The sequence below is a fragment of the Clupea harengus genome, chromosome 8, assembly GCF_900700415.2.
Source record: "Clupea harengus chromosome 8, Ch_v2.0.2, whole genome shotgun sequence".
In the NCBI taxonomy this organism is placed as follows: domain Eukaryota; kingdom Metazoa; phylum Chordata; class Actinopteri; order Clupeiformes; family Clupeidae; genus Clupea; species Clupea harengus.
The window spans coordinates 10,179,607-10,207,158 of NC_045159.1; the positions used below are offsets into that span (position 1 = coordinate 10,179,607).

The window sequence follows — 27,552 nt, forward strand, 5'->3', positions numbered from 1 at the left end:
TGTTTTGCTAGGGGTTCAAATACTTATTTTCTGCATCAAATGCAAATTAAGTCATAAATGTTATAAAATGCAGTTTTCTGGATTTTTTTGTTGATATTCTGTTTCTCACTGTTAAAATACACCTATATATAGGTCACACATTTCTTTGTCACACATTTCTTTGCAAGTGGCCAAACTTGCGAAATCGGCAGGGGTTCAAATACTTATTTTCCCCACTGTATATACTTTTTTTTTGCTGGGCGCAGTTTTTGATGCCCCCCTCTGGGTAGCGCTCTAGGCAACCGCCTATGTCACCTATAGGAAGGGCCGGCCCTAGATGGATAGCACTGAGTCAATTATGGCTGCTACCTTTGCTACCATTTGAATACCTCTTGGTTCAAATCCCAGTGTTAAACCCTGTGGGCCAGGTGATATAAAAGCCACCAAACTGTCTCGTCTGCAGACAGAAGAGAACACTCAACACTACTCACAACAACTAAGAGAATTCAAGACTAAACCACACACCATACTGAGGACTTACTGGCTTCTGACAGAGGTGGTGTTGACATGAAATATGACAGGTTACCATTTTACGACCTTGAATGTAATTTCTTCATTACCCTTCATGGGAGCAAAAAATAACACAGCTGTGAGGGTGTCTGAATTTATCATAACAGGCTTTGATCACCTTTCACATCAGAAACTGCTTGGCTCCATCATACTTATTGCTTATGTTCTCATACTGTTTTTCTGCAGCATAAATCTGAGGATAGTGGTTGCAGACAGACGTTTGCACTCACCAATGTACATATTCATTTGCAACTTAGCCATTGTGGACATCATGTTTAGTACCAGCTCTAGCATAACAATGATAGCTGTGGTTCTTGCAGAAATGAAAACCATTTCCTACAATTCGTGCATCACAAGTATGTTCATCTACCATCTTGGGGATGTCACTTCGTGTCTAGCGATAACCTTGATGGCTGTGGATCGAATGATTGCAATTAGCCTGCCTCTGAGGTACAACAGCATCCTCACAAACACACGCAGTATCATGCTCATTGTGGCTGCCTGGATAATAGCAATGGGATCAATGGTTCCTATTACATTAACAGCAGACAGCGTTTCATACTGTCAACCCGTAATAAGATATGTGTTTTGTGACTATCCTGCAATGATAAGAGCTGGATGTATGGACCCTGAGCCTTATTTTCAGATTCCATTACTCATGGCCTTGTGGCTGTGGATTTTGGGTGGACATTTTACTCTGATTTTCTTAGCATATGTTGTTATTATCTACACTGTTCTGAGACTCAAAGACAAGGGAAGCAGGAAGAAAATGTTTAGTACTTGTAGTTCACATATCATTGTGGTTTCCACTTACTATGCACCCAAATTAGTATCTGTGCTGCTCACTAGAATAGGTGTGAAACTTAACCTGACTGAAAGAAATGCTGTGATTATTGTGCCTTCAATACTGCCATCTCTCATAAACCCTGTAACTTACTGTCTAACAACAAAAGAACTGAGAACACGGCTGATAAACCTGTTGACTAAACACCGTGTGGCGATTAAGTGACTGAGTGAAAGCATATTCTATTTTTGCACACAGAGTAACTTAATACTCTCATGACACTCTCAATTATCTGAAATTATACTTTGATGTTGACATTGAAATTAACCACTAACACATAACATTTAATGTATTGCTTTATTTAAGCAAATATATGCAATATACATGTGTACCCGACTGTCCAGAATGACTAGTTACCAATGATTGTCCAGCTTGTTTATTTGTAGTCATTGTTGTCATTAGTGATGAATCAATAGATTCCTCCTAAATACATTTTTTTTTATTTAAGCATCTTATTAGTTTAACATTCTATCAATGTCATCTCTTTTTCTTTAAACAAATCACATAAACCCACAAAGACCAATGATTGTCCAGCTTGTTTATCAGTACCATACAGACACTTAGTAATCAATAATATTAGTAATCAATCAATAGAATCCTCCTAAATACATTATTTTTATATAAGCATCTTATTAGTTTAACTAAAATGGATCTATAGATGTCATCATTTTTTTTTTTTACAAATCACATAAACACACAATAAACGTTTCGTATTATGTGTACTGAATATATCTAAAAATCTAAAAACAGTAATATACTGTACACTTTTCTGTACTGATAGGCTATCTCCTGTGACTGTTCTGCATAATCTCTAAGTATCAGCGAGTTACTGCTGTGTTTGTGTGTGTGGAACATCAATCAAATTAGATTTTTGCTCAATTTCCATCAACTGTTACATTAACTAAGGGCATGCAATTTACTTAATAAACTGGTTCATATTGATACATCAATATTGCTACATTTGTATTCATAACATTTTAAAGTCTTTGCACACTTTTCATCTGTGTTATGTTTAACTATCCAATCAAATAGTACACACATGCAATGTAAAACTTTTTTAGTTTGGTCTCCAAAAGATTACCACAGGGTTTGGGTCATTTCAGCTTAATTTCAATAACATTCTAGTATGGGTGAAATTACCATATAGGTATGGTTGTGAGAGTTCTCAGAGCTCAGAATAGAAAAGAAAACACTCAACTTTCCTATGTAAAACATACTAAAATAAGGTGACCAGATTTCTGACACGTAAACACCTCCAAAACATGTAATGGTTTTTATCTTTGTAAATAAAAAACAGGGACACTGACTGGGCCCTTATTCATACAGCAGTTTATCTTACACTTGTTGTCATAAATCGTAAAGGGAGTGTCAAACAAAGAGTATTCTTCTTAAAACGAATCACAAAGTGGCTGAAATGAAGTGTAGTAAAGGTAACAACCTTTTGCCAGATAATAAGTTAATAGATAATGTAAGAAATGAAGGAAGTTTCTTTGTTTCTGATGCAGCAATCTTTATTCCAGTAAAGTGCAGTAACGAAGCACGTAGAACATACTCCGGATTCAGCGGTGTAGGTCTGAACAACAAGCATCTCCAATTCTAGCCATATATACTGTTTTAAGACACCTCCTAGTAATGTAAATGAGCTAGGCTTGTAATGCAAACAGGTCTGGCAATCTTTTGTTGTTCTGTATGATAATCTGGTTTCTCTGACTGAGATGGTTCTCAATGGCCTCCCCCATTCCCATACTATGATTAATTGCAGTCACTCACACCTCAGTTTGCTTCCTGACCCCAGGTGTCTGTGCAAATCCAGTGTGGGGACCTTTCCTTTGTGACCATGATAAGATAACCATTTGGGATATTCTGCTGGCCAACTTTTGGTGGTCACAGCAGCTGCTTGATCACGAATCTTACAGTCCACCCTTTGATGCTATGAAGCCATACATAGCATCACATAAACTTTCTTTCTCAGAGTCACACCTTTCATAGAGGTGCCCAGTGGCGGTGATGTCCTGCTTTAGGTTGCTCCCTCTGTGGCCATTAGGGAGTCTTACCCGTCATTGGATTCATCACCCTCGCGTACACTGGTCATCTCCCAGTCTCAATAGGTAACTTATCAGGGGGTCATTCTGTAATTTGAAACTATAATATAAAAATCTTTTATCAGGTTTGGAGAAGCATTTGAGAACCACCACAGCCAAGGAGACAGTCTGAGATAATTGAGCAAAACATAAGGGCATCTGACATCTAAAACACAAGTAAATATAAATGTAAATGGGCCAAATTGTTATCAAACATCATAGCATGCATCTTCTTTTCATCTCTGTGTGTGTGTGTGTGTGTGTGTGTGTGTGTGTGTGTGTGTGTGTGTGTGTGTTGTGTGTGTTTGTGTTCGTGTTCGTGTGTTCGTTCGGGTAAGGATATGCACACCAGTTGTGGATATGCATATTGGTCTCTGGGGAAATCGCTTTCTAAAATTTCAGAGAAAACGCTCCCTGATTCTCTCTTTGTCTTTCTTGTCCATGCACTCTATTGAGTGTGTCTTTCTGCCTTTCACCTTTCAGCAGATGAAGCTCTGAAAAGTTTCAAGATCTTTTGTTGTTCATTGGGTTGTTTTCGTTATGGTCTTCATCGTTTGTGGTCTATTTAGTTCTATAAGTCAATCTCTTAAGGTGAATCTGGGCTTGTGGATCTCAGATCCATGTATGTTCTCAGGTTCTTTGGATTCCTAGTCTGTAGAATTCTGTTGTGTGGTCGCCGTCTGGATTTTTCTTGTTGGTCCCTGTTCTGCTTTGTGGTGGCCCTTGTCCACATCTCCCTCTGGTCTCCCAAGTGGACTCTGGTCCCACATGTTCCATTGCCACAAGTGGTACCCCTTTCCATTGGGTTGGTTATCTCGTGTCTGAAATTGTATATACAAAAAATAATATTGCCCCCCCTTTCCCCACAAGAATTTCCACATATCCAACATGCATCGACAACACAAACATAAACAAGACACAACCTTAAAACAGGTTTCCAAATATACACTCCCCCCTTTTTTATAGAGCACACATGTTCAATGTGTGCTACTATCAACATCATTTGAAATTCCAATGTATTGGCTGCTTGTGTCTGAGCTACAGTCATTCTCTCCAAGCAGTGATTTGTCCGGCCAGGTGTTAATAGTTTCCTCTTTGGGTCTTTTGTCTTGAGGCAATGTCAATTGAGTCTGTAGACTATGTATTTTCTGAAGCAGCACTTGATAGCTTTTTCTTTTTGTCTTTGGAGAGTTACACCTTCTGGCTTTGTGTCCCCTCTTTCCACAAGAAAAACAAACAGAGTTCTGCTTTTCTGATCTGTTGTCTTCACAGTTCCTTGCTATGTGTCCCTCTTTACCACATGAATGACAGACAATGCCTTGATGTCTTCCCCCTCTGTCTTGGCAATGTCTTGCGATGTGACCCTCTTCTCCACATGCATAGCAAACAAAGTATTCATACCTTCCCCCACTACCTGGGCAGTGTCTCGCAATGTGCCCATCTTCTCCACATGTATAGCATATGATAACACCCACTGGATTGCTTCTCCTGAAGCTGTTACCTCTGTGTTGCCAATTAGAAGAACTGGAGGATTCTGGCCCTCTTTGTCTCCTGTTCTGTTGGGAAAGCTTACTACCTATAGCTGCAATAGGGTGTGATTTCTTAGAAGTGGCTTGATTATTGTAAAATTGTGTCATTTTAGCAATAATTTCGTCAAAGCCTGAGAGATGAGTCACAAACATTTCTATGGCAGAGCGGGTCTGGGGATCACTTTTGTTGATCAAAGCAAATTTATAGTTAATATCCTCTGTCATGATGTCAGGGTACCCACTGTATGTCGTGAAAGCTTCCAGTAACCTATCTGCAAAAGCTGCTGGATGTTCCCCTTGTCTCATTGACACTTCTGCTAATTTTTCTGGATTGACAGATGCAATCCCCAAGACCTCCAGTAGTGCTTTTTTTCGGTCCTGATTATTTCCCATCCTATTCTTTACTTTGTCTGTCAAGGCTCTAGATAATGTAGACGGAAGGCACAGGCTCAACACAACACAAGCATCAAAATCTGTCAATCTGTAAATGTTCACGCAGGTCTCCAGACTGGAGAGAAATTCTACAGGATCCTGTCTCCCAGGTTCAAATTTTCCCACACTCTTTACCACTACTTCTAACTCTGAGGGGGTAAGGCATTTGATAGTGTTTGACATAACCTCCTCTCCACTTGCTCCATTTCGCACAATGGTGGAGTGAATTGGTGCCATTGGGTATTTAACCGTGACACCTGAATATTGTCTCTGACTATCCCGTGAATCTGAATGTTTCTTCCAACATTCCTCATTGCCGGCGTTGCTGCTGCTAATATCAGATGTGCAATTGGAGAACTGGCTAACCCTATGTATCACCTTATCTAACTCACCTGACAACACTTCCACTGTTGATTTCAACAAGTTGTTATTAGCCTTGAGAATTCCCATTTCTTTCTGCAACTGCATATTTTCCATTTTCAAAAGCGTTTCAGTAATCTGAAGATTTTCTATGTGTGCTGCCCCGTCATTAAGTCGTGATAAGAGTGAATTATTCTCTTCTTTCAGTAGGCCTCTCTCTGCTTCTACCTCGTCTAATCTTTTCTTGGTCACTTTGTATGTGGCAAGAAGTCCTTGAAGGGCATTTGCAACTTTCCCTTTTTTGTGTTTTGGTATCTTGGAATAATTTTCGAACCGGGACCCTGCCCACTCGTAGGGCTTATCCTCTGTGTTCTCTATTCCGTCAAACATTCCATGCGAACCATGTTTGGAGATGTATTGAACAATAATATCTTCCATTCTTAAGTTAAAAAAAAAACAACAACAACAATCTCCTTTTATATCATTCAATCTTGATATTATGCTTCGTATGTCACGTATTGGCTAGGCTATGAAGTATCCGTCCTAAACAATGAAATAGCGTCTTTCAACAGTCAACCGCGTACACAATTTAAATTCAAATGATTTCTCTTTCCCGTTACGTCAGATCCTATCACAAGCTTATGGATTTTTTGCCGTAAAAATCTGATCTATAATGCTTCATGTTCAAATACTGGCTATTATCCAGTCAATTTATGCCACAATTCGTCGCCCTGACTACACTTCTTTGTCACACTCACCAATACACCAGTTAATAATTATGCCACTGTCCGTCGGGCACAACTACAGTAATTTCTTTGGGCCACAGTACTTCGGGCCTTAATCACACTACTTCGGTTTTCATCTACTTGTTTCAGTTACTTTAGAAACTTTTCCCCGGTCTGGGCCTCTTTGTTTCAGTTACTTTAGAAACATATTCTAATACAATTCTACTACCACACTACTTCGGGCTGATTCAGTTACTTTAGAATCTTTAGAAGAGTTAACCCATAACACCTCCTGCTTACTAATGGAACAAAGACATGAAAGATTATCTCTATCCTTAAACCTCCTTTCTAGGTTGTTTTAAACGTGCACATTTCCTGAAACAGAAGAATAATAGAATACTTACCAATTCCCCTCTTCTTTTTTTTTTTTTTTTTTTTGTGGAAATTTGCAAGATGGGTGGCTCGCCAATTGTAAGAAATGAAGGAAGTTTCTTTGTTTCTGATGCAGCAATCTTTATTCCAGTAAAGTGCAGTAACGAAGCACGTAGAACATACTCCGGATTCAGCGGTGTAGGTCTGAACAACAAGCATCTCCAATTCTAGCCATATATACTGTTTTAAGACACCTCCTAGTAATGTAAATGAGCTAGGCTTGTAATGCAAACAGGTCTGGCAATCTTTTGTTGTTCTGTATGATAATCTGGTTTCTCTGACTGAGATGGTTCTCAATGGCCTCCCCCATTCCCATACTATGATTAATTGCAGTCACTCACACCTCAGTTTGCTTCCTGACCCCAGGTGTCTGTGCAAATCCAGTGTGGGGACCTTTCCTTTGTGACCATGATAAGATAACCATTTGGGATATTCTGCTGGCCAACTTTTGGTGGTCACAGCAGCTGCTTGATCACGAATCTTACAATAATAATTGGCTGATAAGTGACTAGTCTGCACAGATGGGTGACAGGGGTAGGTTTTACCCGTATAGAAAATGTTAAGGCCATTGAGGCAACTGAATACATTGCATTTCTATATTCAGTGTGAAAATCAGCTGGAACTATGAACATACAGATCAGGCCCAGACTCCAGGATCTTTGGAATTGGTTTTTAGGTATTACTATACCAAAAGTGATTTAAGAAACAAACAAAAAGATTCAAAATACAATTTCAGTAAAACATGTAATTAAATCCAAGCAATGTCAAAGTGAGGGAGGGAGATCTGAATAATCTAAATAATAACAAGTTCTGTGACACACTACCAGTTAACATCTTTGTTGATACAGAATACGTGAAGTTAATGTGGGAAAAACACATTTCATTAGTGTCTTTTAAGAGACCACCACAAGAACACACATTTTCAAACCAGGCAGGAGTGCGCCTTGCCAGAAATGCCCATACTTGACAGTATGGACAGAAGGGTGCAGTGGTTGACTGTATCAAACACAGCTGATAAGTCAAGCAGGACAAGAGCCGAGGATTGAGCTGCTGCTCTAGCTGTTTTTAAGGCCTCTGTCAACGACAACAGGGCTGTTTCGGTGGAATCGAGGAGATTGTTCCTTGACAGGAACTCTGCGACCTGTTTGGAAGCTGCCCTCTCAATGGTTTTAGATAGGAGTGTGAGACCGGTCGATAGTTTTCCACCTGAGTGGGATCGAGAGACGGCTTCTTGAGCAGCGGCGTTACCCGAGCCACTCTGAATAGAGAAGGAAATGTTCCAGAATTAAATGAAGCATTAATCACCTGTGCGATTGCCGGTAAGACGGCAGGCGATATGGCTTGAAGGATGTTGGATGGGATGGGGTCCAGCGGGCATGTAGTTGGACGGCTAGCTGTTAGGATTTTGGAGACCTCACTCTCAGTGAGAGGGATGGAAGAAGGAAACGATGAGCCATTGACGGTTGTGCCCTTAGGGGGGGGGGGAGACAGTTGGTTGAATTGTTTCCCGATGGTTGCCACTTTCTCTGTGAAAAAGGAAGCAAAGGTATCAGCAGTGGGGTTGGTAGCTGGGGGAGGAGGAGGAGGGTAGTTTTGAAGGTGGAGAATAGTTTCCGAGCGTCAGTTGCACCGTTGATCTTGTGATTGAAAAAGTCTTCTTAGCAGCAGTGATGAAAAGTGGGTGGGAGAGAGGTTGCGGAGGTTGCGCCAGAACGAGACCAATGGAGGGGGGACAGAGGGTTGCTCAACGAACCGAACATCGAAGCGAATGAAGAAGTGGTCCGAGAGGTGCAGAGGGGTAACCGTTAGGTTGTCCGTGTGCCAGTTCCGAGCAAGGATGAGGTCAAGCTCTTTCCCTGCTTTGTGAGTTGGAGGAGTGGGGACCTGTTGTAGGTCGAAAGAGTGAACCAGGGTCCGAAAGTCAGCTGAGTTGGGATTGTCTAGGTGGATGTTTATGTTGCCAAGGATGAGTATTGGACACTCATGCTCAGGAATGGATGACAGCAGGGTGTCCAGCTCATGGACGAAGTCACCCAGTTGTCCTGGTGGACGTTAGATAACGACCACATAAGCTAGGGGGCATACCTGTTTGAAGGCAGAAGTGGAGTGAATTTCCAGTTGTCGGAAATTAGCAGCCCCGTCCCACCTCCACGACCAGATGGCCTGAAAGTATGGGAGAATGCATAGTTGGTGGAGAGTGCTGCCGGGGTAGCATTGTTTTCAAGTTTGATCCATGTCTTGATCCATGGCTTCCGGTTCCGGTGGGCAGGCTTCCGGTTCCGGTGGCATGGAGTGAGCACGGAACACAGGGCCCCTTGACAAACAATTTAGGATGAATTAGATATTCTAATCTACAGAATCTCTTGAGCCAAAACCCCGGCTAAATGCATTGAATGTGCGGTAGTTGCTAATGTCACCGAAGAAAGTTAAAGGAAAGAGTGTTCACATCACGAGAACTGCAACCAGAACTTTGAGAAATCGGACCATCGAAATGGCAGCTCAATTAAATCAATCGGAGCTTGTGGATCTTATCCGCAATGTTATTCGAGAAGAAAATCAAGCTGAACGCCTTGTGCTTCGATCCGCAATACGAGAGGAGATTAATATTGCAATGGAGAAGGTGCAGACACAATTGAACGCCATGGATATGACCATCACTCAATGCAAAGAAAAGTCCGCCGAAGTAGACGGGATTCTGTCTAGTATGGACAGTCGAATTATTGACCTCGAGGAATCTACCACTGGACTACAAATAGAAAACACCAAACTGAAGGATAAGATTGAGCGCTTGGAGATGCACAGCAGGAAATTTAACATGCGTGTGTAAGGGCCGAAAAGGCCTATACTAAGATTTACCACTAGGGAATAGTGAAGTAGCCGACTACGCCAGCCCAGAAGGGCAGTAATTATAATGAACTAAGTTTAGCACAGGTTCGTTCAAGCTTGTGGCTGGTTAAAACACACACAATAGGCAAGAGTACAATACATTGCAATTTAATGTGACAATAGTAAAAACAGATACAAACATACCAACAAGGGACAGTGGGCAGTCCACTAAACCCCAATAAATAGGTACAGGCAATAAATAGTATAAATAACAGGTGTTCTAAATAGCAGCTAAAACACAATGTCTGGCAACCATTGGTAAACTGCCAATGTGACTACGAGGATCGGTCACAAAACTGGCAACCACACAAGCTACTCACGGCAACCGGCAGCGTCAATGACGCCCGAATAGCAATAGCTAGGCCGGTTCCGATGCTCAGTTACACACATACAAAGTACCTACGGAGGTCGAAGCCTGCAACAGGCGAGGAAGCACAGGAACCTTGCGTGCCTGATAGAGAAACTCTCCAGGCGGAATACAAGTCTGTAGCAGAGCTGGCTTGGGAGGCGCAATCGCCACGGAGGAAAACTCCTTTATACCAACATCTAAAGATGTAGCCACTCAATTGCAACCAGGCCGCTCGTGGATTCCGGTGCTCCCTTCACAAAACGCCCCCATGGATAAGTTCCCGTCTGCATTAAATACTGCATTCAATTACGTCCGAGGTTCACGGATTGGTGGAGCTAAAACGGAGGGAGAGGACAGCAATCAGTGGACAGCAGGCCGAGAGAGAAAGAAAACAAGGCAATGGGGCAGTCCTACTACACGTCACATCAAACACCTGTGAACTACGGTAACACTACAGCTCATTGGTTACGTTTTGTACACACAAGCACCCTTATATTATGCCACTACAACACTGTTTACATTCACAACACTCGTGATTACTGCACACTGTTAAGTTTACAAAGGCTACCCATTACACGTGTATTTGGGTTAGACAACGGCATAGAAAAGGGAAATCCCACTGCATTTATGACTTCTGTTTTTAAGGAAATGTTTAGATCGGATGAACTTCCCGGGGATCCCGAAGTAGATAACGCGCACCGCGTAGGCCCAGATAAGAACACACGTCGAACCATGATTGTCAGAATGCAGCGTCTCCAAGTGAAACAAGCCATTATAAATCTTTCCAAACAGAAGGGATCCATGAACTTTCGTGGGATGAGGGTGTGGATTTACCCGGATTTAACATCAGAGGAAAATCGGAAAAGAGCCATGTTCAACGATGTGAGAAAGAAACTCCGTGAAGCGAAGGTACATCATGGTATTAGACATCCGGCGACACTCCTGATCACCTTCAAAGGAGAGACCAAGACTTTTTCCAGCTCCACAGATGCCGAGGCCCACTTCAACAAGAACATTAAACCTACCCTGCCAAGTGAAAGCGGTGTTAACGGGCTGTAATGCCTCTCCTGCCCTGAGCGCAAGAACCCAAGGTAGCCTTTTGGTCTATTGAAAGAGACGTTGAATAAACTAATATTATAAGATTGTTTTGTCTTCATGGTTTCCCTTTATCATTGTTGTATTGGCTATAATGTCAAAACCTCAGTTGGAGTTGAATGGCTAATTTAAAGAAAGAAAGAAAAAGAAAAGTGCGCTGGCTAATTATATAAATAATGTCTAATAGGTCCAGACAGGGCGTTGTTTATTTGATTAAATACACTCTTGTAAGGTGTCTATTTATTTATTTTTCTTTATTCACTAATTTTTACTAAAGATTTCATCCAAGAGTGAACGAATGAGTTTTCGTCTGCGCCTGCCGTGGGCATTCATACTGTGGCTATCTGGCCTTGGGCCAATATACATTATGATGTGGGATGGCGAAACCGCCCCCCTTTATTTATTCTTATTTTTCTCCTCGATGACAAGAAGGCCGTTTCTTTTTGGGGGGGCGTGGGTTCAACTGAATGTGTAGATTAGAAATATATTATGAAATTGGGGCCGGACTGAACGAAGCCTTACAATCTTCACGCGCTGGCGATGAGGGCGAATACTCCTCACCCTCGCAATGTCAGCCTTTATGTTACATGTTTGTGTTTTGTTTTAAACAAGCTTGTGTTGTATTTTGTGCAGTCTTGTGTTGTTGATTATATGTCCCCCCTGCCCTCCCTTGATGCAACGACGACACCTGATTATTCTATGCTTAATCCCCCAGTGGGGTTGGTGCGTGCCCTGTGCCTACACCCCCCTCGGAAGCACACTTGTACCAGTTATGAGTCTAATATGTTTGCTGCCCTATTGTAGATGGATACTCGATTGAACAAAAATCATTTTGATTAGTCTGAATGTAAATGGCATCAAGAATAAAATTAAAAGACACACGATTTTGCTGTACTTAAAATCTCTAAATTGTGATATCGCTATGCTACAGGAGACTCATTTGAATGCGACGGAATCTAAAAAGCTAAAACAGAATTGGGTAGGGCAGTCCTTCTCTTCCCCTGGAGGAAAAGCTAGTAGAGGAGTTAGTATCTTAATTTCTAAGAACATGCCTTTTAAATCTTCCAGTGTACATGTTGATCAAGAGGGAAGATATATAATTGTATCAGGTTGGCTACAGAATGAAATGGTAACATTAGTGAATGTGTATGCGCCAAATATTTTACAATCGAAATTCTTTGCCTCGCTATGCCCAAAGATATCACAGTCTATGGAAAGTCCTCTTATTATAGGTGGTGATTTCAACTCTGTCTGTGACCCTAAAGTGGATCGATCCAGTCACCCTCTCCCTTCAGATAAAAACATGTCCGCAGCCTTGAGGAACTTCCAAGCTGAGCTTGGTATAACAGAGGTATGGCGCCTAGTCCACCCAGACGCCAGAGAGTACTCTTTCTATTCCGGGGCGCATAATTCCTATTCAAGGATAGATTACATAATGATGTGGTCAAATCTGATCCAGAATGTTATTGAGATCAAAATGAATAGTATGTTAGTAAGTGATCATGCTGCAGTGTCTGTCACATTTTTCCCCCCAACCAACCCGTGCAAATCCAAACAGTGGCGACTTAATACAATGCTACTCAAAAATGAAAATTGTACCGGCCTCCTTAAAGATAAAATGAAGGATTTTTTTTAGATCAATTTATATTCTGTATCAAGTATCGCCACTGTCTGGGAGGCTTTTAAAGCAACATGCAGGGGCTGGTTAATTAGTTTCTCCTCGGGAGAGAATAAAAAACGTAGAGAGGCGAAAGTAAACTTCGAGCTCAAGACTCTAGAAGAGCTGCATATGTGAGACCCATCCAATTTAGATCTAAGGAACTCACTCCTCACTGCTAGGGCGAATTTGCAGAAACTTGTACATGAGGAGACAGCTTTTGCCCTTTTCCGTTTACGAAGAACATATTTTGAATCAGGAGACAAAGCAGGGAAAATGCTAGCTAATAGACTGAAACAAATTGAAAACAGACAGATTATTCCCGCTATAAGAGATGAGCATGGCATGCTACAGTGTGATGCAGCTATAATCAATTAATCTTTTAAGAATTATTATTCCAAATTATATAGCACAGAGAATAACTATAATGAAGAAGCCTTGGATTGCTTTTTTGGAGGTTTTAACCTCCCCACTGTTAGTTCTGCTGATAGAGCTATTATGGAGGCACCTGTTACGCAAAGCGAAATTAAGATCGCAATCATGAAGATGGCATCAGGAAAAACTCCAGGGGACGACGGCCTGGGAATAGAGTTCTATAAATGTTTTAAAGAACAGCTTTCACCATATTTACTGTTGTTATTTAATGAAATATTAGAATCTGAATGCATGCCTCCTTCTATGAGCCGGGCCATTATTTCATTGCTGCCTAAACCGGGTAAAGATCCTGCCTTGATGGGTAACCATCGCCCTTTAAGCCTTCTAAACTGTGATTATAAAATATTGGCCAAGGTACTAGCACTCTGCCTGGAAAAGGTGGTACCATCTGTAGTGCATCTAGACCAAGTAGGCTTTATCCCAGGCCGCCAGTCTTCGAACAACATGAGGAGGGTTTTTCAGATTATGTTAAAAGCAAGTTCTAGTAAGGCGCCAGTGATTGCAGCATCTTTAGATGCGGAGAAAGCCTTTGATCAAATAGAATGGGCATATTTGGTTTTGGACCCAAGCTTATTAGCTGGGTAAAGGCTTTGTACAGTGCTCTGTTCTCCTCTGTCAGAACTAATGGATTAATCTCAGAACCGTTCCCTTTACACCGAGGTGTGAGGCAGGGCTGCCCGGTCAGTCCCCTACTTTTCATTATGGCTTTAGAACCATTAGCATGTGCAATTCGCTCGAATGGCGACATACACGGAGTAAATATTCATGGACATGATTTCAAATTAAATATGTATGCTGATGATATTCTTCTAACCCTGAGCAAGCCAGCTATCTCTATACCCGCAGTTCTTAATTTAATTAACTTATTTGGTAGCTTCTCTGGATATAAGATAAATTGGAACAAAAGTGAGGCAATTCCACTTAACTCAAATACATTTAAGCATGATCTAATGGATACTCCCTTTATGTGGAAAACAAATGGAATGAAATATTTAGGAATTAACATTGTCTCCCCTATTACGAAAATCTTCAGCCTTAACGGCCCTGGCATTTTCCAGTCCATTAAAGAGGACATCGATAGATGGATGGCCATACCACTTTCTTTATGGGGTAGAGCAGAAACCTTGAAAATGAATGTTCTCCCAAGGCTCTCCCATATTATCTCCTCTATTCCTCTTAAATTCCCACCAAAATGGTTTAAAGATATCAAATCCCTCTTCACTCAGTTCCTTTAGAATAATAAAAAGCCCAGAATTGCGTACAACAAATTAATTATCCCAAGATCAATGGGAGGCTTGGGAGTCCCGGATATATATCAGTATTATCTGTCTTTCAATGCAAAGTACCCCTTATCGTGGGCATACAAGAGTGACTTTCCGATAGGTAGTTGGCAATGGCTGGAGCAATCTATCATGCCTGTAAATGAAAACATATCCCTGTCATCAATGTGGTACTGCCCAAAACCACCACCCTCACTGAATAATATAATTCGTGCTTTGTTGTAAAGCAACTGCACAGGAGACTCAGCATTGAGGGGCTCTCTCTACCATCTTGTCCTATTTGGGGTAACCCTAGCCTCTCTGCAGGAGGACGTACCTTAAGTAATAAGATCTGGCAGAGGGTATAATTACAGTTGGACAGATATATAGAGACCAAACCCTTCCATTCCAACAACTTAAAAATCAATATGATCTCTCACACTTATGTAAGACTGCCCCTAATGCCTATTCAGACCCTCCAGGAAGTTGCGATGTTGCGATCGCACCAATTCACGCAAATTCAACGATTCCCCGCGAATTCAGCGTGACGTTGCAATTTTAACACATCACCGCAACTTTCCCGCAAATTTGACAAATCATTGTCGTCTCCCACAACTTTATCCCTTCCGCTACTCCAAGGGCGGAAATTCTGCCCTGTGGACACGGTGCAGACACTAGCAGAGTTCTAATCCATTGTAAACAATGAGAATGGCTACACCAGACATGTATATTGAACACAGCCCATGTCCACACTGAAGATTCCGAAATAGATCTGGCTTCAATTTTTTATAATTTTCCGCAAGGTGTGCTTGGCCCTTTTTACATAGAGTCTGGTAATAGATCTATGAAATGTAATGAACATTATTTATTTTGCTGTGAATAATAAAGGAAGCAATACATCCGATTATTTCCCAAACCCTCGAGAGCTGTTGCTATGGAGATTTAACATTACTTTTGGATTGAAGATAAGGTAGCAGCTAGTGTAGAAGAATGGATTACTTGAAATTGGACGACTTTAAATTAATATATGAAATTGAACAACATAAACACCTGTACGGATAAAATAAATCAACAAGGATAGCAAAACAGATTGATAAGCATAGAATGAGAACGGCAGAAACGCAGGCAGGACGTCAGGTGACGAAACAGATCACAGTGACATAGGCTGTTTTTTTTTTTTTCGTTGTATGTGAAGGCTGAGATATTCATAACATTTTATTCAGTCTTACTTGTGGTCCTTTTGTAATACTAACAGGTGCACTTCGTTGTGGATAAGTAAATCCTATGTACTGTTCCCCCTACGTGTTTAGCATAACATAGCATAACTAGCTATGTTTCTAGATAACTGTCTAACAGCTGTTGCCATTCCCACGAGACGAACAAATGAATGATGTCAAAGTAAAAGTCCTATACTATACTGTGTTCGTTTCCATAACAATTCAAGCAATATACATTTTCTGACCTAAATAAGCAGAGGGCAGAACAGCCTGTTATGCTACATTTTTGTAGTCCTGGTAATCTTTAGTTTGGCATGTTGGTAAGGTTATTTAGAGGACCATTTCTCAATGTTTTTTTTTTTTTTAAAGAATGTTTCTTTATTAATTCTTTATTTTTCAACAAATAACTCAATTATAATTACAAAGAGTGAAATTCGCAACTTTTATCGCAACTTTCACTTGCTCCTGCAATTTCATCGCAACAAACACCTAAAAAACACTGCAACTTTCACCGCAACTTGTTGGAAAAGCCCCCGCAAAATCAGTAATTTTAGGCCGCAACTATCACAAAAAAGGCCCGCGAAATCCTGGGGGGACTGCCTATTCTCCTGTCCAGCTGGTCTGGGAGAATGACTTGAATATCCCTATGTCTGCTTCACAATGGTACTCCGTTTGGAATTCGGCTTTATTCTCCTCTAAATGTGTCAGATTAAGGATTATACAATTTTAAATTCTTAATAGGGCATACATCATCCCTGTCACACAATCCAAGATGGACAAAAAACACACAGATCTATGCTGGCATGAATGTGGCAAGCGAGGTACATTATTACACCTGCTTTGGGAATGCCCAGCTGTAAAAACACTCTGGTCGGAGGTAATAGCATTTATGTCAGAATCTATAAATGTAAACCTTCCAGTTGGTCCCAACATATGCCTACTGGGCCTTAAGCCGAATAGTGTTGTTGGAAGGACTGCTGTTTAGCGCTGGACAATGGACTGTTTGGCCACAAAGAGGCTCATCCTCCTAAATTGGAAGGAACGTAAACCAGCCTGCTTTACCAAGGAATCATGGCTGAGGGACTATAAGGAATTGTTGAGCATGGAGCATGCAGCTTCTCTGCTGGGGTATTCATAGGCTCTCCTGTCTCATGTATCATATTCACTCATTTATTTCTGCTTAATGTCATATCTATGCAATAGTCTGCTGTCTTAAGGTGTCATCCTTGCACCCTTCCCCCATCCCTTGTTGTGTTCTGTCAACTGTTTGTTGTTGTTCTCATACATGTTTGTAAATATTTGTCTCATTGTGTTTTTATGTTTAAAAAAAAATATATATATATATATAAAAAAAGGTTTGATCCATGTCTCAGTGAGAGCTAAGAGCCCTAGGGAGAGGTGGTTGGCATAAAATGAAATCAGCTTTGTTGACTGCAGACTGACAGTTCCACAGGCCAACAGAGAAGGAGGTTCCTTATCGCAGTTCACTGCGATATAACAGTATGGTACATGACACTAGTCATGGGCCTAAATCGAAGCATTTATCCATTCACGCCTGAAAGGCCGCGAGATCTGTCTGTCTGAGATCTGTCTGAGCCCCCCCCCCCCCCTCAGGAGTCTATGAATTGAATCGCGCAGCACAGATCACCCTCTTTGAAAAACTTCGCAAGACGAAGTGCCAGCTCCGAGTACATCCTCTACGCTACCAGGTCAAAGAGTTTTGTGTGCTGTTTTCCCTTCTTACGGGTTGGTGAGTTATTCGGGTTCTTTAACCCTCACTAGCTCAGGGCGCTGCAAAATTCGTTGACTCAACTTAATTTTGGAAGTAGTAGCCGCTATCCTAGCTGCCTAGCTGGCTAAGTTTTTGACTAGCCTGCTAGCTTGCTAACAACGTGTTCATTGCTATTAGTGTGCTTGTATATTAATACTTTCTTCTACTTTCAGATTAAGAATGTCCAGACACTACCCCGACTGCGGGCACACCCGTGTCAAGGATGACCGCCACCGTCGGTGCGTGACCTGCCTCGGCAGGACCCACGCGGAGGTCGCGCTCTCAGGCGCTGACCCTGTCTGTGGCATTTGTGCTAGCTTGACGCTAGCCAAGGCTACCAGGCGCCTTGCGCTATGGGAGCGCAAGGACGCCGAGGGGGCTGCACCGGATCCATCCGGGGCTAACGCCCCTGTAGGACCGAGTGCGCCTCCAGCCGTGGGCACTGTGAGTGTGAGCAGCCGTTTTGCAGCCGCAGCTTCACCCTTTAGCCTCTCCTCGTCGCCACCACCTGCTAGCCCAAGGGCTGCAGGCGGCGAGGCGGTGGAGCTACCACTGACCGTAGACCTGCCCGAACTGGAGCTGGATCTCGGTCAAGATGATGATAGCCTGCTGGACTACTCCGACGAGCACAGCTCAGTCGCGGAGGACATGCAGACTAGCCAGGACGTTAAGCCGCGGGTGGAGACGGATTCTGGGCCAGCAACTCCACGAGGTTGCGCTGAGAGCAGCCAGCTGCCTCGGGCTCCCTCTCCCTCCCCCTCCCAGTGTGCGGTCCTCGCTGCTGGACGGGGAGTTTTACGCTGGCCCCGCCGCACCAGTTCCTAGTTGCATCCCCTTCTTCGAGGAGGTGCACGAGGAACTGCAGGCGACATGGGCGACCCCCTACTCGACCCCCTACTCGGGCCGGGGTTTGCGCCCTACGTGCAACTTCACAGGGCTAGTGAGAGCGGCTACCTCTCCTTCCCTAAGGTGGAGGATGCAGTAGCGGGCTACCTCTCGCCCGCCTCCCCCACGATGCGCCTCGGCCAGAAGCCTCTCCTGCCCACGCGGGTGGCCAGGCACCAGGCTCAGCTGGCGGAAAAGGCCTACTTGGCTGCAGGGCAGGCTGCCTGCACGACCAATACGGCGGCGCTGCTGCAGCGCTACCAGGCGAAGCTCCTGACTGAGCTAGCCTTGTCGCTGGGGGAGGATCACCCGTCGGTGGCAGGGCTCTGTCGCTCCGACTGACCCGGTGCACCTCACAGGCACTGGGGAGGGTGATGGGTACCGCGGTGGCTACCCAGGTCACTGTGGTTGTCAGTAGCAAAGCTTTCTGACAGGGAGAAAGCTCCGCTCCTCGACGCCCCGGTCTCTGTCCAGGGCGTCTTCGGTGAAGCCGTAGTCACAATGGCTGCCAGGTTCGAGGAGCAGCAAAAGAGCAGGGAGGTATTCCAGGCTTGGATGCCTCGCTCTAGCGGCCCGGGTGAGACGTCCTCTTCAGGACACACCACGCCCACACAGGGCCAAAAGCGAACCGGGTTCCGCTCGCCAGCTCCTCCAGCGAAGGTGCCCACCAGGCGAAGCTGGCAGAGACACCCCTTCCGCCCTCCAGCTCAGCCTGCAGCACAGCAGCAGCCAGCTGCGCGCCCTACCCAGGGCGCAGCCCTCGCCCCGCGACAGCACACCACTCGTCGCGGGCGGGGCAGAGGTAAGCCTCAGGCTTCCTGATGGTGACAGTCACCCAGTGGCCACACAGGGGGGAGCGGTGGAGCCCACACCGTCTCCACAGAAATCAGCCCGTCGCTCACATGTGAAAATCATGTCCAGGACGGTAAGCAGGTTCTCACAAGCACCACACTCATACGTCCTAACACTTGTCCCAGATGGCGCAGTGCCCAGACATGCTTGTGCGACTCCCCCCGCGATGCACACAGTGCAATCGCACCCCCCAATTTTTTTCAAAACCATGAGGGGGCAACCCCAGATCTCGTCCCCCTCCCTAGGCGGAGTGGGTGCAGATCTAGGTTTAGACTCATTGACTATGAGCGGGTTAGTTCCCGACCAATTCAACTCAAAGCACAACCTGGCTGGTTGTGCGGCGAGTTGGCGCGCATGCGCAGTCTCACCATGGGTGCTGAGAACGATCACAAAGGGGTACGTGCTAAAATTCGCCCGTCCCCCTCCGCCATTCAGCGGAGTGATCCAATCCGTGGTGCAGCGAGAGCAGTCTCAATTCCTACGGGAAGAGATAGTCTCCCTGCTCAGAAAAGAAGCGATGAGCATAGTTCCTCCCGAGGAGGAAGCTTCAGGCTTCTACAGCCGTTACTTCCTGGTCCCCAAAAAGGACGGGAATTATCGGCCAATATTAGATCTACGTGTGTTAAACAAAGCACTCATGCCGCTACGGTTCAGAATGCTGACCCCACGCCGGCTTGTGCAGTTTATAAGGCCAAACGATTGGTTTATCACGATAGACTTAAAAGACGCATATTTCCACGTTCCGATCCACCACAGACATCGGAGATATCTGAGGTTTGCATTCAGAGGAATAGCGTACCAATTCAACGCACTCCCATTTGGCTTAGCTCTGGCGCCGAGGGTATTCACAAAGTGCGTAGAAGCAGCCATCGCCCCACTACGTCTACGCGGCTTACGCGTATACAATTATTTGGACGATTGGTTAATAGCAGCTCATTCAGAGGCCGCAGCGGTGCAGGATGGCCATCTAGTGGTGGCGCACCTGTATCGACTGGGCTTTGTGATAAACAGGGAAAAAAGCGTTCTGTGCCCAAAGCAAATTACGCATTTCCTAGACATGGTTCTAGACTCCTCCTCTATGGAGGTCAGGCTGTCTCAAGAACGAATAAATGCCATCAAAACATGCGTGCGCCAGTTCCGACTGGGACAGTCAGTCTCGTCGCTGTGCTGCTAACGCCTGTTAGGAATGATGGCGTCAGCCGTCATAGCGCTCCCGTTGGGGATGCTGCGTATACGGCCATTCCAAATATGGTACCTGTCTAAGAGGCTCAACGCAGTCAAAGACAGGCATCACAGAGTAGTGGTGTCCTCCAGATGCAGGAAAGCCCTGGCGATCTGGAGAACCCCCTGGTTTCTCGCCACGTCGGGCACGATGGGCTCGCCTGCTCCTGTGGGCAGCGAGGCACGTCCTTCCCTCAGGGCAGTTCATATACCAGGTCACCTCAACTACGGTGCGGACCTGTTATCGAGGGGCGATCCTCGAGCAGCAGACTGGTGTCTTCACCCAAAAGTGATAGACCAGATCTAGGTGCGCTTTTTCAGGGCGCAGGTGGACCTGTTCGCAAACAGGCAGAACACCTGCTGCCCGCTCCAGTTCTCGCTAGGGGACGACGATCCCCCACTAGGCATAGACGCGCTGGGCCACTAGTGGCCAGCTCTACGCCTATATGCTTTTCCCCCGATCCCGCTCCTCCAGCAGGTGCTGTGCAGGATAGCGGACGAGGGCAGGGAATTGATATTGATAGCCCCCCACTGGCCCAATCAGCCATGGGCGGCAGATCTGGTCAATATGTCAGTGCAGCAGCCTTGGGAGCTGCCTCTGCGGAGAGACCTCCTGAGAGGTGCAGGCTCATAGCGTCAGGCCTGTCAGATGCGGTGGTGGCTACAATACAGAGCGCCCGAGCTGTATCGACACGGGCTCTGTATACGCTGAAGTGGCGCAGTTTTGAGCGGTGGTGTGCTGCGCGTCACCACGACCCCATTAACTGCGCGCTGGGCGTTATTCTAGAATTCCTACAGTAGTTGTTTGATGAGGGGAAGGCGGCTTCCACTCTCAAAGTGTACATGGCTGCCATTTCAGCCTGCCACGCAGGCATTATTGGCAGCTCTCCTGGCATTCACCCGCTAGCGTCACGCTTTATGGCGGAGGTGAGACGGCTCAGGGTGCCAAAGAGACACCTCATACCCTCTTGGGATCCGTTCGAGCCCCTGGAGACAGTAGACATAAAGTTTGTCTCTTTAAAGACTGCGCTGCTGCTGGCGTTAACGTCGGCAAAGCGCGTTGGTGACATACAAGCCCTGTCAGTCAGCCCATCGTGCCTTCAGTTCTCGATCGCTGGTGACAGAGTGGTTATGCGACCTAATGCTGCTTACACACCTAAAGTGGTGGTAACCCCATTCCGCAATCAGGTGATTGAATTAGCAGTTTTCTCGCCTCCTCCCTTTGCGTCAGCAGAGGAGGAACGTTTGAATAAGCTCTGTCCAGTGCGCGCTCTCCGCTGTTACGCAGAGCGCACTAGAGCTTTCAGACAGTCAGATCAGCTATTCGTGTGCTTCGGTGCACGCGCAAAAGGCAGACCTCTATCAAAACCGAGCCTCTCCCGTTGGATAGTAGAGGCTATCGTGTTGTCTTATAAGAGCTTGTCTTTAGATCCCCCGGAGAAGTTGCATGCGCACTCTACGTGGGGGGTCTCGTCTTCCTGGGCCTTGCTAAAGGGCGTCTCAGTGGAAGGTATTTGCAAAGCTGCAAGCTGGAGTTCTCGCCACACTTTCATTAGATTCTATATGTTAGATGTGGCTGAACCTAGTTTTCTTCATAGCGTTCTGTGGGCAAGCGATCTCTGAATCCCCTGGCCTGAGAACGATATATATGATAAGTGTGTTCATTAGTGTCTACATGTTATGTTGCACATGAAACATCCCAGGGTTTTCCTACGGGCGCGGGATCACGGATCCCTGTCGCCTATGATAAAGGTGGCCCTGTTAAATTCATGGTGTTCTGCAGGCAAGCGATCTCTGAATCCCCTGACCTGAGAACGATGTATATGATGTGTGTTCATCGGTGTCTACATGTTTGTTGCACATGAAACACTCCAGGGTGGTTTCCTACAGGCGCAGGATCGCGATCCTTGCCGCCTATGACAAAGGTTGCCCTGTTAATATGTTCACCGCCGGCAGCCGTATGAACCTCTATGGGGGCAAAGGCTTCAATAAAGCTGGTGTGTGTGATTGGCTGCCACTGTATTATCACGCGGGAATGTATAGGGTCCCATACTGTTATGTCGCAGTGAACTACGACAAGGAACGTCTCGGTTACGTACGTAACCTCGGTTCCCTGAGCAGGAACCAGACATAACAAAGTTGGCGTGTGCAGTGTTACCTTGGATTGATTGTCTTGCTCAGTTTCTTTCCGAGGCAGATCTGAGGGCGCGTAATAAGATAAGGACTCCTGAGGGGCGGGCTCAGGAGCGCGCGCTGACAGATCTCGCGGCCTTTCAGGCGTGAATAGATAAATGCTTCGTTTTGTACCCATGACTGACGTCATGTACCATACTGTTATGTCTGGTTCCTGCTCAAGGAACCGAGGTTACGTACGTAATCGAGACGTTCTCGCCACACTTTCATTAGATTTTATATGTTAGATATGGCTGAACCTAGTTTTCTACATGGCGTTCTGCAGGCGAGCGATCTCTGAATCCCCTGGCCTGAGAACGATGTATATGATAACATGTAGACACCAATGAACACACTTATGTTGCACATGAAACATTCCAGGGTGGTTTCCTACGGGCGCAGGATCACGGATCCATGCCGCCTATGATAAAGGTTGCCCTGTTAATATGTTCACCGCCAGCTGCCGTATGAACCTCTATGAGGGCAAAGGCTTCAATAGAGCTGGTGTGTGTGATTGGCTGCCACTGTATTATCACGCGGGAATGTATAGGGTCCCATACTGTTATATCGCAGTGAACTGCGATAAGGAACATCTCGGTTACTTACGTAACCTCGGTTCCTTAAGCAGGAACCAGATATAACAAAGTTGGCGTGTACAGTGTTACCTTGGTTTGATATTCTTGCTCAGTTTTTCTTTCCAAGGGTGATCTGTGCTGCGCGATTCAATTTATAGACTCCTGAGGGGGCGGGCTCAGGAGTAAGCGCAGACAGATCTCGCGGCCTTTCAGGCGTGAATGGATAAATGCTTCGATTTAGGCCCATGATTAGTGTCATGTACCATACTGTTATATCTGGTTCCTGCTTAAGGAACGGAGGTTACGTAAGTAACCGAGACGTTACAGCAGATGAGGTTTGTTGAAGTGAGCCAAGGTTACCCAGGTTGCGCTGCCTTCTGCTGCGCTGAGATCTTCTGTGACAACCAGTGACAACAGAGATGCTGCTGTGACACATGGCTATGGCAGATTCAAAAGGTTTACCTTGTTCGTGGTCCTTGCTTCGGTAGACTTGCATGTCTTTACCCAAAAAGGTCTTCACACGAAAAGGGCTGAACACAAGGTGTTAAGGGTAGAATAGAAGAGCGGTTGAGCTAGGTAGAAAAACTCTCAGGAGGACTTGGAGATGTAGTTTGTTTGATGGGAATTTTTATTTTCCCAAAAAGAAGACCCAAAAGCGCAGAATTAATAATGAAAATATTAAATAAAACAAAAGAGAGAAAATCAAATACTTAGTAATTAGAAAAATAAATTGCTGACGCTTCAGCAACAGCAACATGCTCACTGATTGCATCCGGCTGAAGGCACACCCAGATCCTGTTTAGACAAAAGGTGTATTGATTGCTGTGGGAGTGGCTTGGACTCTCACCCAGCAATTAGTGTCCTTGAGTGAAACCAGCTTGGCAAAAAGGAATTCAGATTCAGAGTAACTGTAGGATGGCCGGCCACGCGGCGATGTAAAAATGAAGTGGAGGCAGTGTCTCAGACGTTCTTAGAAAATGGGCAATGTTTATTTCCAGTGGTAGCAGGAAAAACACGCCAGAATGGAGAAAACAAAATGCAAAGAAACAATAACTTTCAATAAATAAATAAAGCCCTAAACAATTCGGCTCCAAACTGCACAAGTCACTCTCCACAATCGTGAGTCAACTCGACACTTGGTAGCTCTCCAAGCTCACATGTTACCTTTGTCTCAAACAGGGGTAGGAAGTTGTTCCCCTAAGACTTTCCTCTCGAGACCTGTTCTGTGCCGGTATTTTATTACTCCGGCCTGAACCAATACACACATCGCAATAAATCAATTATCATTAGCACTTAACATAGTCAACCTAAATATCACTAAATATCTTCTCTAGAGCACTACACACGGGTTCACCCAAAGACCATAACTTAATATACTTTCTTTATACCCTAACTAATCACCACTGATCAGACACTCTATCACAACCCCGTTTATCACACCCACTTGGCATGTTCCCGTCTGACGTGCTGTGCACCCACAGTTCAAAGGTCCCTCCCAACTCAAACTCGGGTGGTTCCCCCGTCCTGCAGATTGAAGTCCACACGCCACCGTACACGCGTAACTTCGCGTATGCCGTCCTGATCGCGGTGAAATCTGCTTATGGTGTTTGTGTGTGAATAAATGGTGTGATCGTCCCCTGCGCTGTCTAGTGTGTTTTATTTCTTCTCTGAATGTATTGCCGTTGAGGTAACGGGCAACCGCACTGTTACAGTAACCTAAAATACAATCTAAGTAGCAAGGCAGTACAAATACATACAGTATACACACAATCCTCAAGACCTGTAGCTTCTCTGATACTAATTTGGGTGCGTAGTAAGTGGAAACCACAATGATATGTGAAATACAAGTACAAAACATTTTTCTTCCTGCTTCCCTTGTCTTTAAGTCTCAGAACAGTGTAGATAATAACAACGTATGTCAAGAAAATCAGTGTAAAATCTCCAACCAAAAGCCACAGCCACTTGGCTACTATTATTGGAATCCGAAAATAAGGCTCAGGGTCCATACATCCAGCTCTTATCATTGCAGTGGTCTCTCTCATTTATCTTTTGCATGCTGAAGAATTATTTGTTTATTTATTTTAGTTTTGAAAAATTCATATTTAAAATGTGATATTGCATGAGTTTTGTGGGGAATTCTTTCAAAACATGTGAAATAATAACTGATGGATAGCCCTGAGAGAATTATGGCTGCTACCTTTGCTTCCAATTGAATACCTCTTGGTTCAAATCCCAGTGGTAAACCCTGTGGGCCAGGTGATATAAAACCTGCCAAACTGTCTGGTCTGCAGACAGAAGAGAACACTCAACACTACACACAACAACTAAGAGAATTCAAGACTAAACCAGACACCATACTGAGGACTTACTGGCTTCTGACAGAGGTGGTGACATGAAATATGTCAGGATACAATTTTAGCATCCTTGAATGTAATTTTTTCATTACACCTTCATCCAGACATGGGAGCAACAAATAATACAACTGTGAGGGTGTCTGAGTTCATCATAACAGGCTTTGATCACCTTTCACATCAGAAACTGCTTGGCTCCATCATCCTTATTACGTATGTTCTCATACTGTTTTTCTGCAGCATAAATGTGGGTATAGTAGTTGCAGACAGACGTTTGCACTCACCAATGTACATATTCATTTGCAACTTAGCCATTGTGGACATCATGTTTAGTACCAGCTGTAGCGTAACAATGATAGCTGTGGTTCTTGCAGAAATGAAAACCATTTCCTATAATTCTTGCATCACTAGTATGCACATCTACCATCTTGGGGATGTCACTTCTTGTCTAGCGATAACCTTGATGGCTGTGGACCGAATGATTGCAATTAGCCTGCCTCTGAGGTACAACAGCATCCTCACAAACACACGCAGTATCATGCTCATTGTGGCTGCCTGGATAATAGCAATGGGATCAATGGTTCCTATTACATTAACAGCAGACAGCGTTCCATACTGTCAACCCGTAATAAGATATGTGTTTTGTGACTATCCTGCAATGATAAGAGCTGCATGTGTGGACCCTGAGCCTTATTTTCAGATTCCAGTACTCATAGGCAAGTGGCTGTGGCTTTTGGCTGGACATTTTACGCTGATTTTCTTGACATATGTTGTTATTATCTACACTGTTCTGAGACTCAAAGACAAGGGAAGCAGGAAGAAAATGTTTAGTACTTGTAGTTCACATGTCATTGTGGTTTCCACTTACTACGCACCCAAAATAGTATCTATTTTGCTCACTAGAATAGGTGTGAAACTTAACCTGACTGAAAGAAATGCTGTGATTATTGTGGCTTCGGTGCTGCCACCTCTCATCAACCCTGTAACTTACTGTCTAACAACAAAAGAACTGAGAACACGGCTGATAAACCTGTTGACTGAAAAACGTGTGTGACTGTGTGAAAGTACATAATCTCATGATGTTCTCAGTTATCTGAAATAGTGTCTAGAATGACTAGTTACCAGTGACTGTCCAGCTTGTTTATCTGTACCACACAGACACTTAATAATAAATAATATCAGTGATGAATCAATAGAATCTGGACCTGGAAACTGGGCTTCTTTTAACTAAAACGCATCTGTAGAATTCATCAGATTTTTTTTTAAACAAACCACAAAAACACACGATACATTTTCATTGTAAACAAAACCACAGAAAAGAAGATAAGGGAAAATGTACATGTGTAGTGTTCTATGTAGTCATGGCTGACAACCTTTAGATGGTGAATTAGTGTGTCAAGCCACTAACTAATGAAAGTAGGCTTTCTTATCTGGTGAAGAAGTATATGTCAGAAACAATCGAGTCGAGTGCATTCAGTTAATGGGGTAAACAAGTCTATTTTGTTTCCAGCATCACATCAGAGATTACACTTGGTAATTGTATTTCTTTTGAATACCTACATTTCATATTGAAGGGTGCTCTGTTTCTGTTAAGAAAAGGTACACAAATGAGATTCCTAATGCTCAGTTTATGGAGGCCATAGCCATGTTACCAACCATGAGTGCTGAGACAGTTGCTTTAACTTGACATTTCTGAATGTCATGGATGTTGTTGAACCAGTAAATGTCAAGAAGTCTTTCAGGAAACAGAAAGCTCCATGGGGAACTTCCATGCCGGTAAAACCCCTGAAAAGAGAATGCAGGAAAGCTGAACTCAAATGGAGAAAAACTGAACTTCAAATCCACTATGACCTCTATAAACAAATAGACTTTTGT

General features: G+C 44.2%; 2 protein-coding genes across 2 annotated transcripts; both read left to right on the forward strand.

Annotated features, from left to right (window-relative positions):
• The first annotated feature begins 604 nt into the window (after window positions 1-604).
• On the forward strand, window positions 605-7,103 carry LOC105905391 (olfactory receptor 10G4-like). Its single transcript, XM_031571788.2, has 2 exons — window positions 605-1,554; window positions 6,834-7,103. Exons 1-2 carry the CDS (start codon window positions 605-607, stop codon window positions 6,880-6,882), a joined length of 999 nt encoding a protein of 332 aa, XP_031427648.1. The 3' UTR covers window positions 6,883-7,103.
• An 18,683-nt stretch (window positions 7,104-25,786) lies between these two features.
• On the forward strand, window positions 25,787-26,731 carry LOC105905381 (olfactory receptor 10G4-like). Its single transcript, XM_012833384.2, has one exon. It carries the CDS (start codon window positions 25,787-25,789, stop codon window positions 26,729-26,731), a length of 945 nt encoding a protein of 314 aa, XP_012688838.2.
• Window positions 26,732-27,552: the final 821 nt, after the last annotated feature.

Excerpts from the sequence above, each read along its gene's own strand:
- LOC105905391 (XM_031571788.2), top strand. The coding sequence starts at position 605 with ATGGGAGCAAAAAATAACACAGCTGTGAGGGTGTCTGAATTTATCATA. Across the intron at positions 1,555-6,833 it reads AAACACCGTGTGGCGATTAA|ACATGAAAGATTATCTCTAT; the intron begins GTGACTGAGTGA and ends AATGGAACAAAG.
- LOC105905381 (XM_012833384.2), top strand. The coding sequence starts at position 25,787 with ATGGGAGCAACAAATAATACAACTGTGAGGGTGTCTGAGTTCATCATA.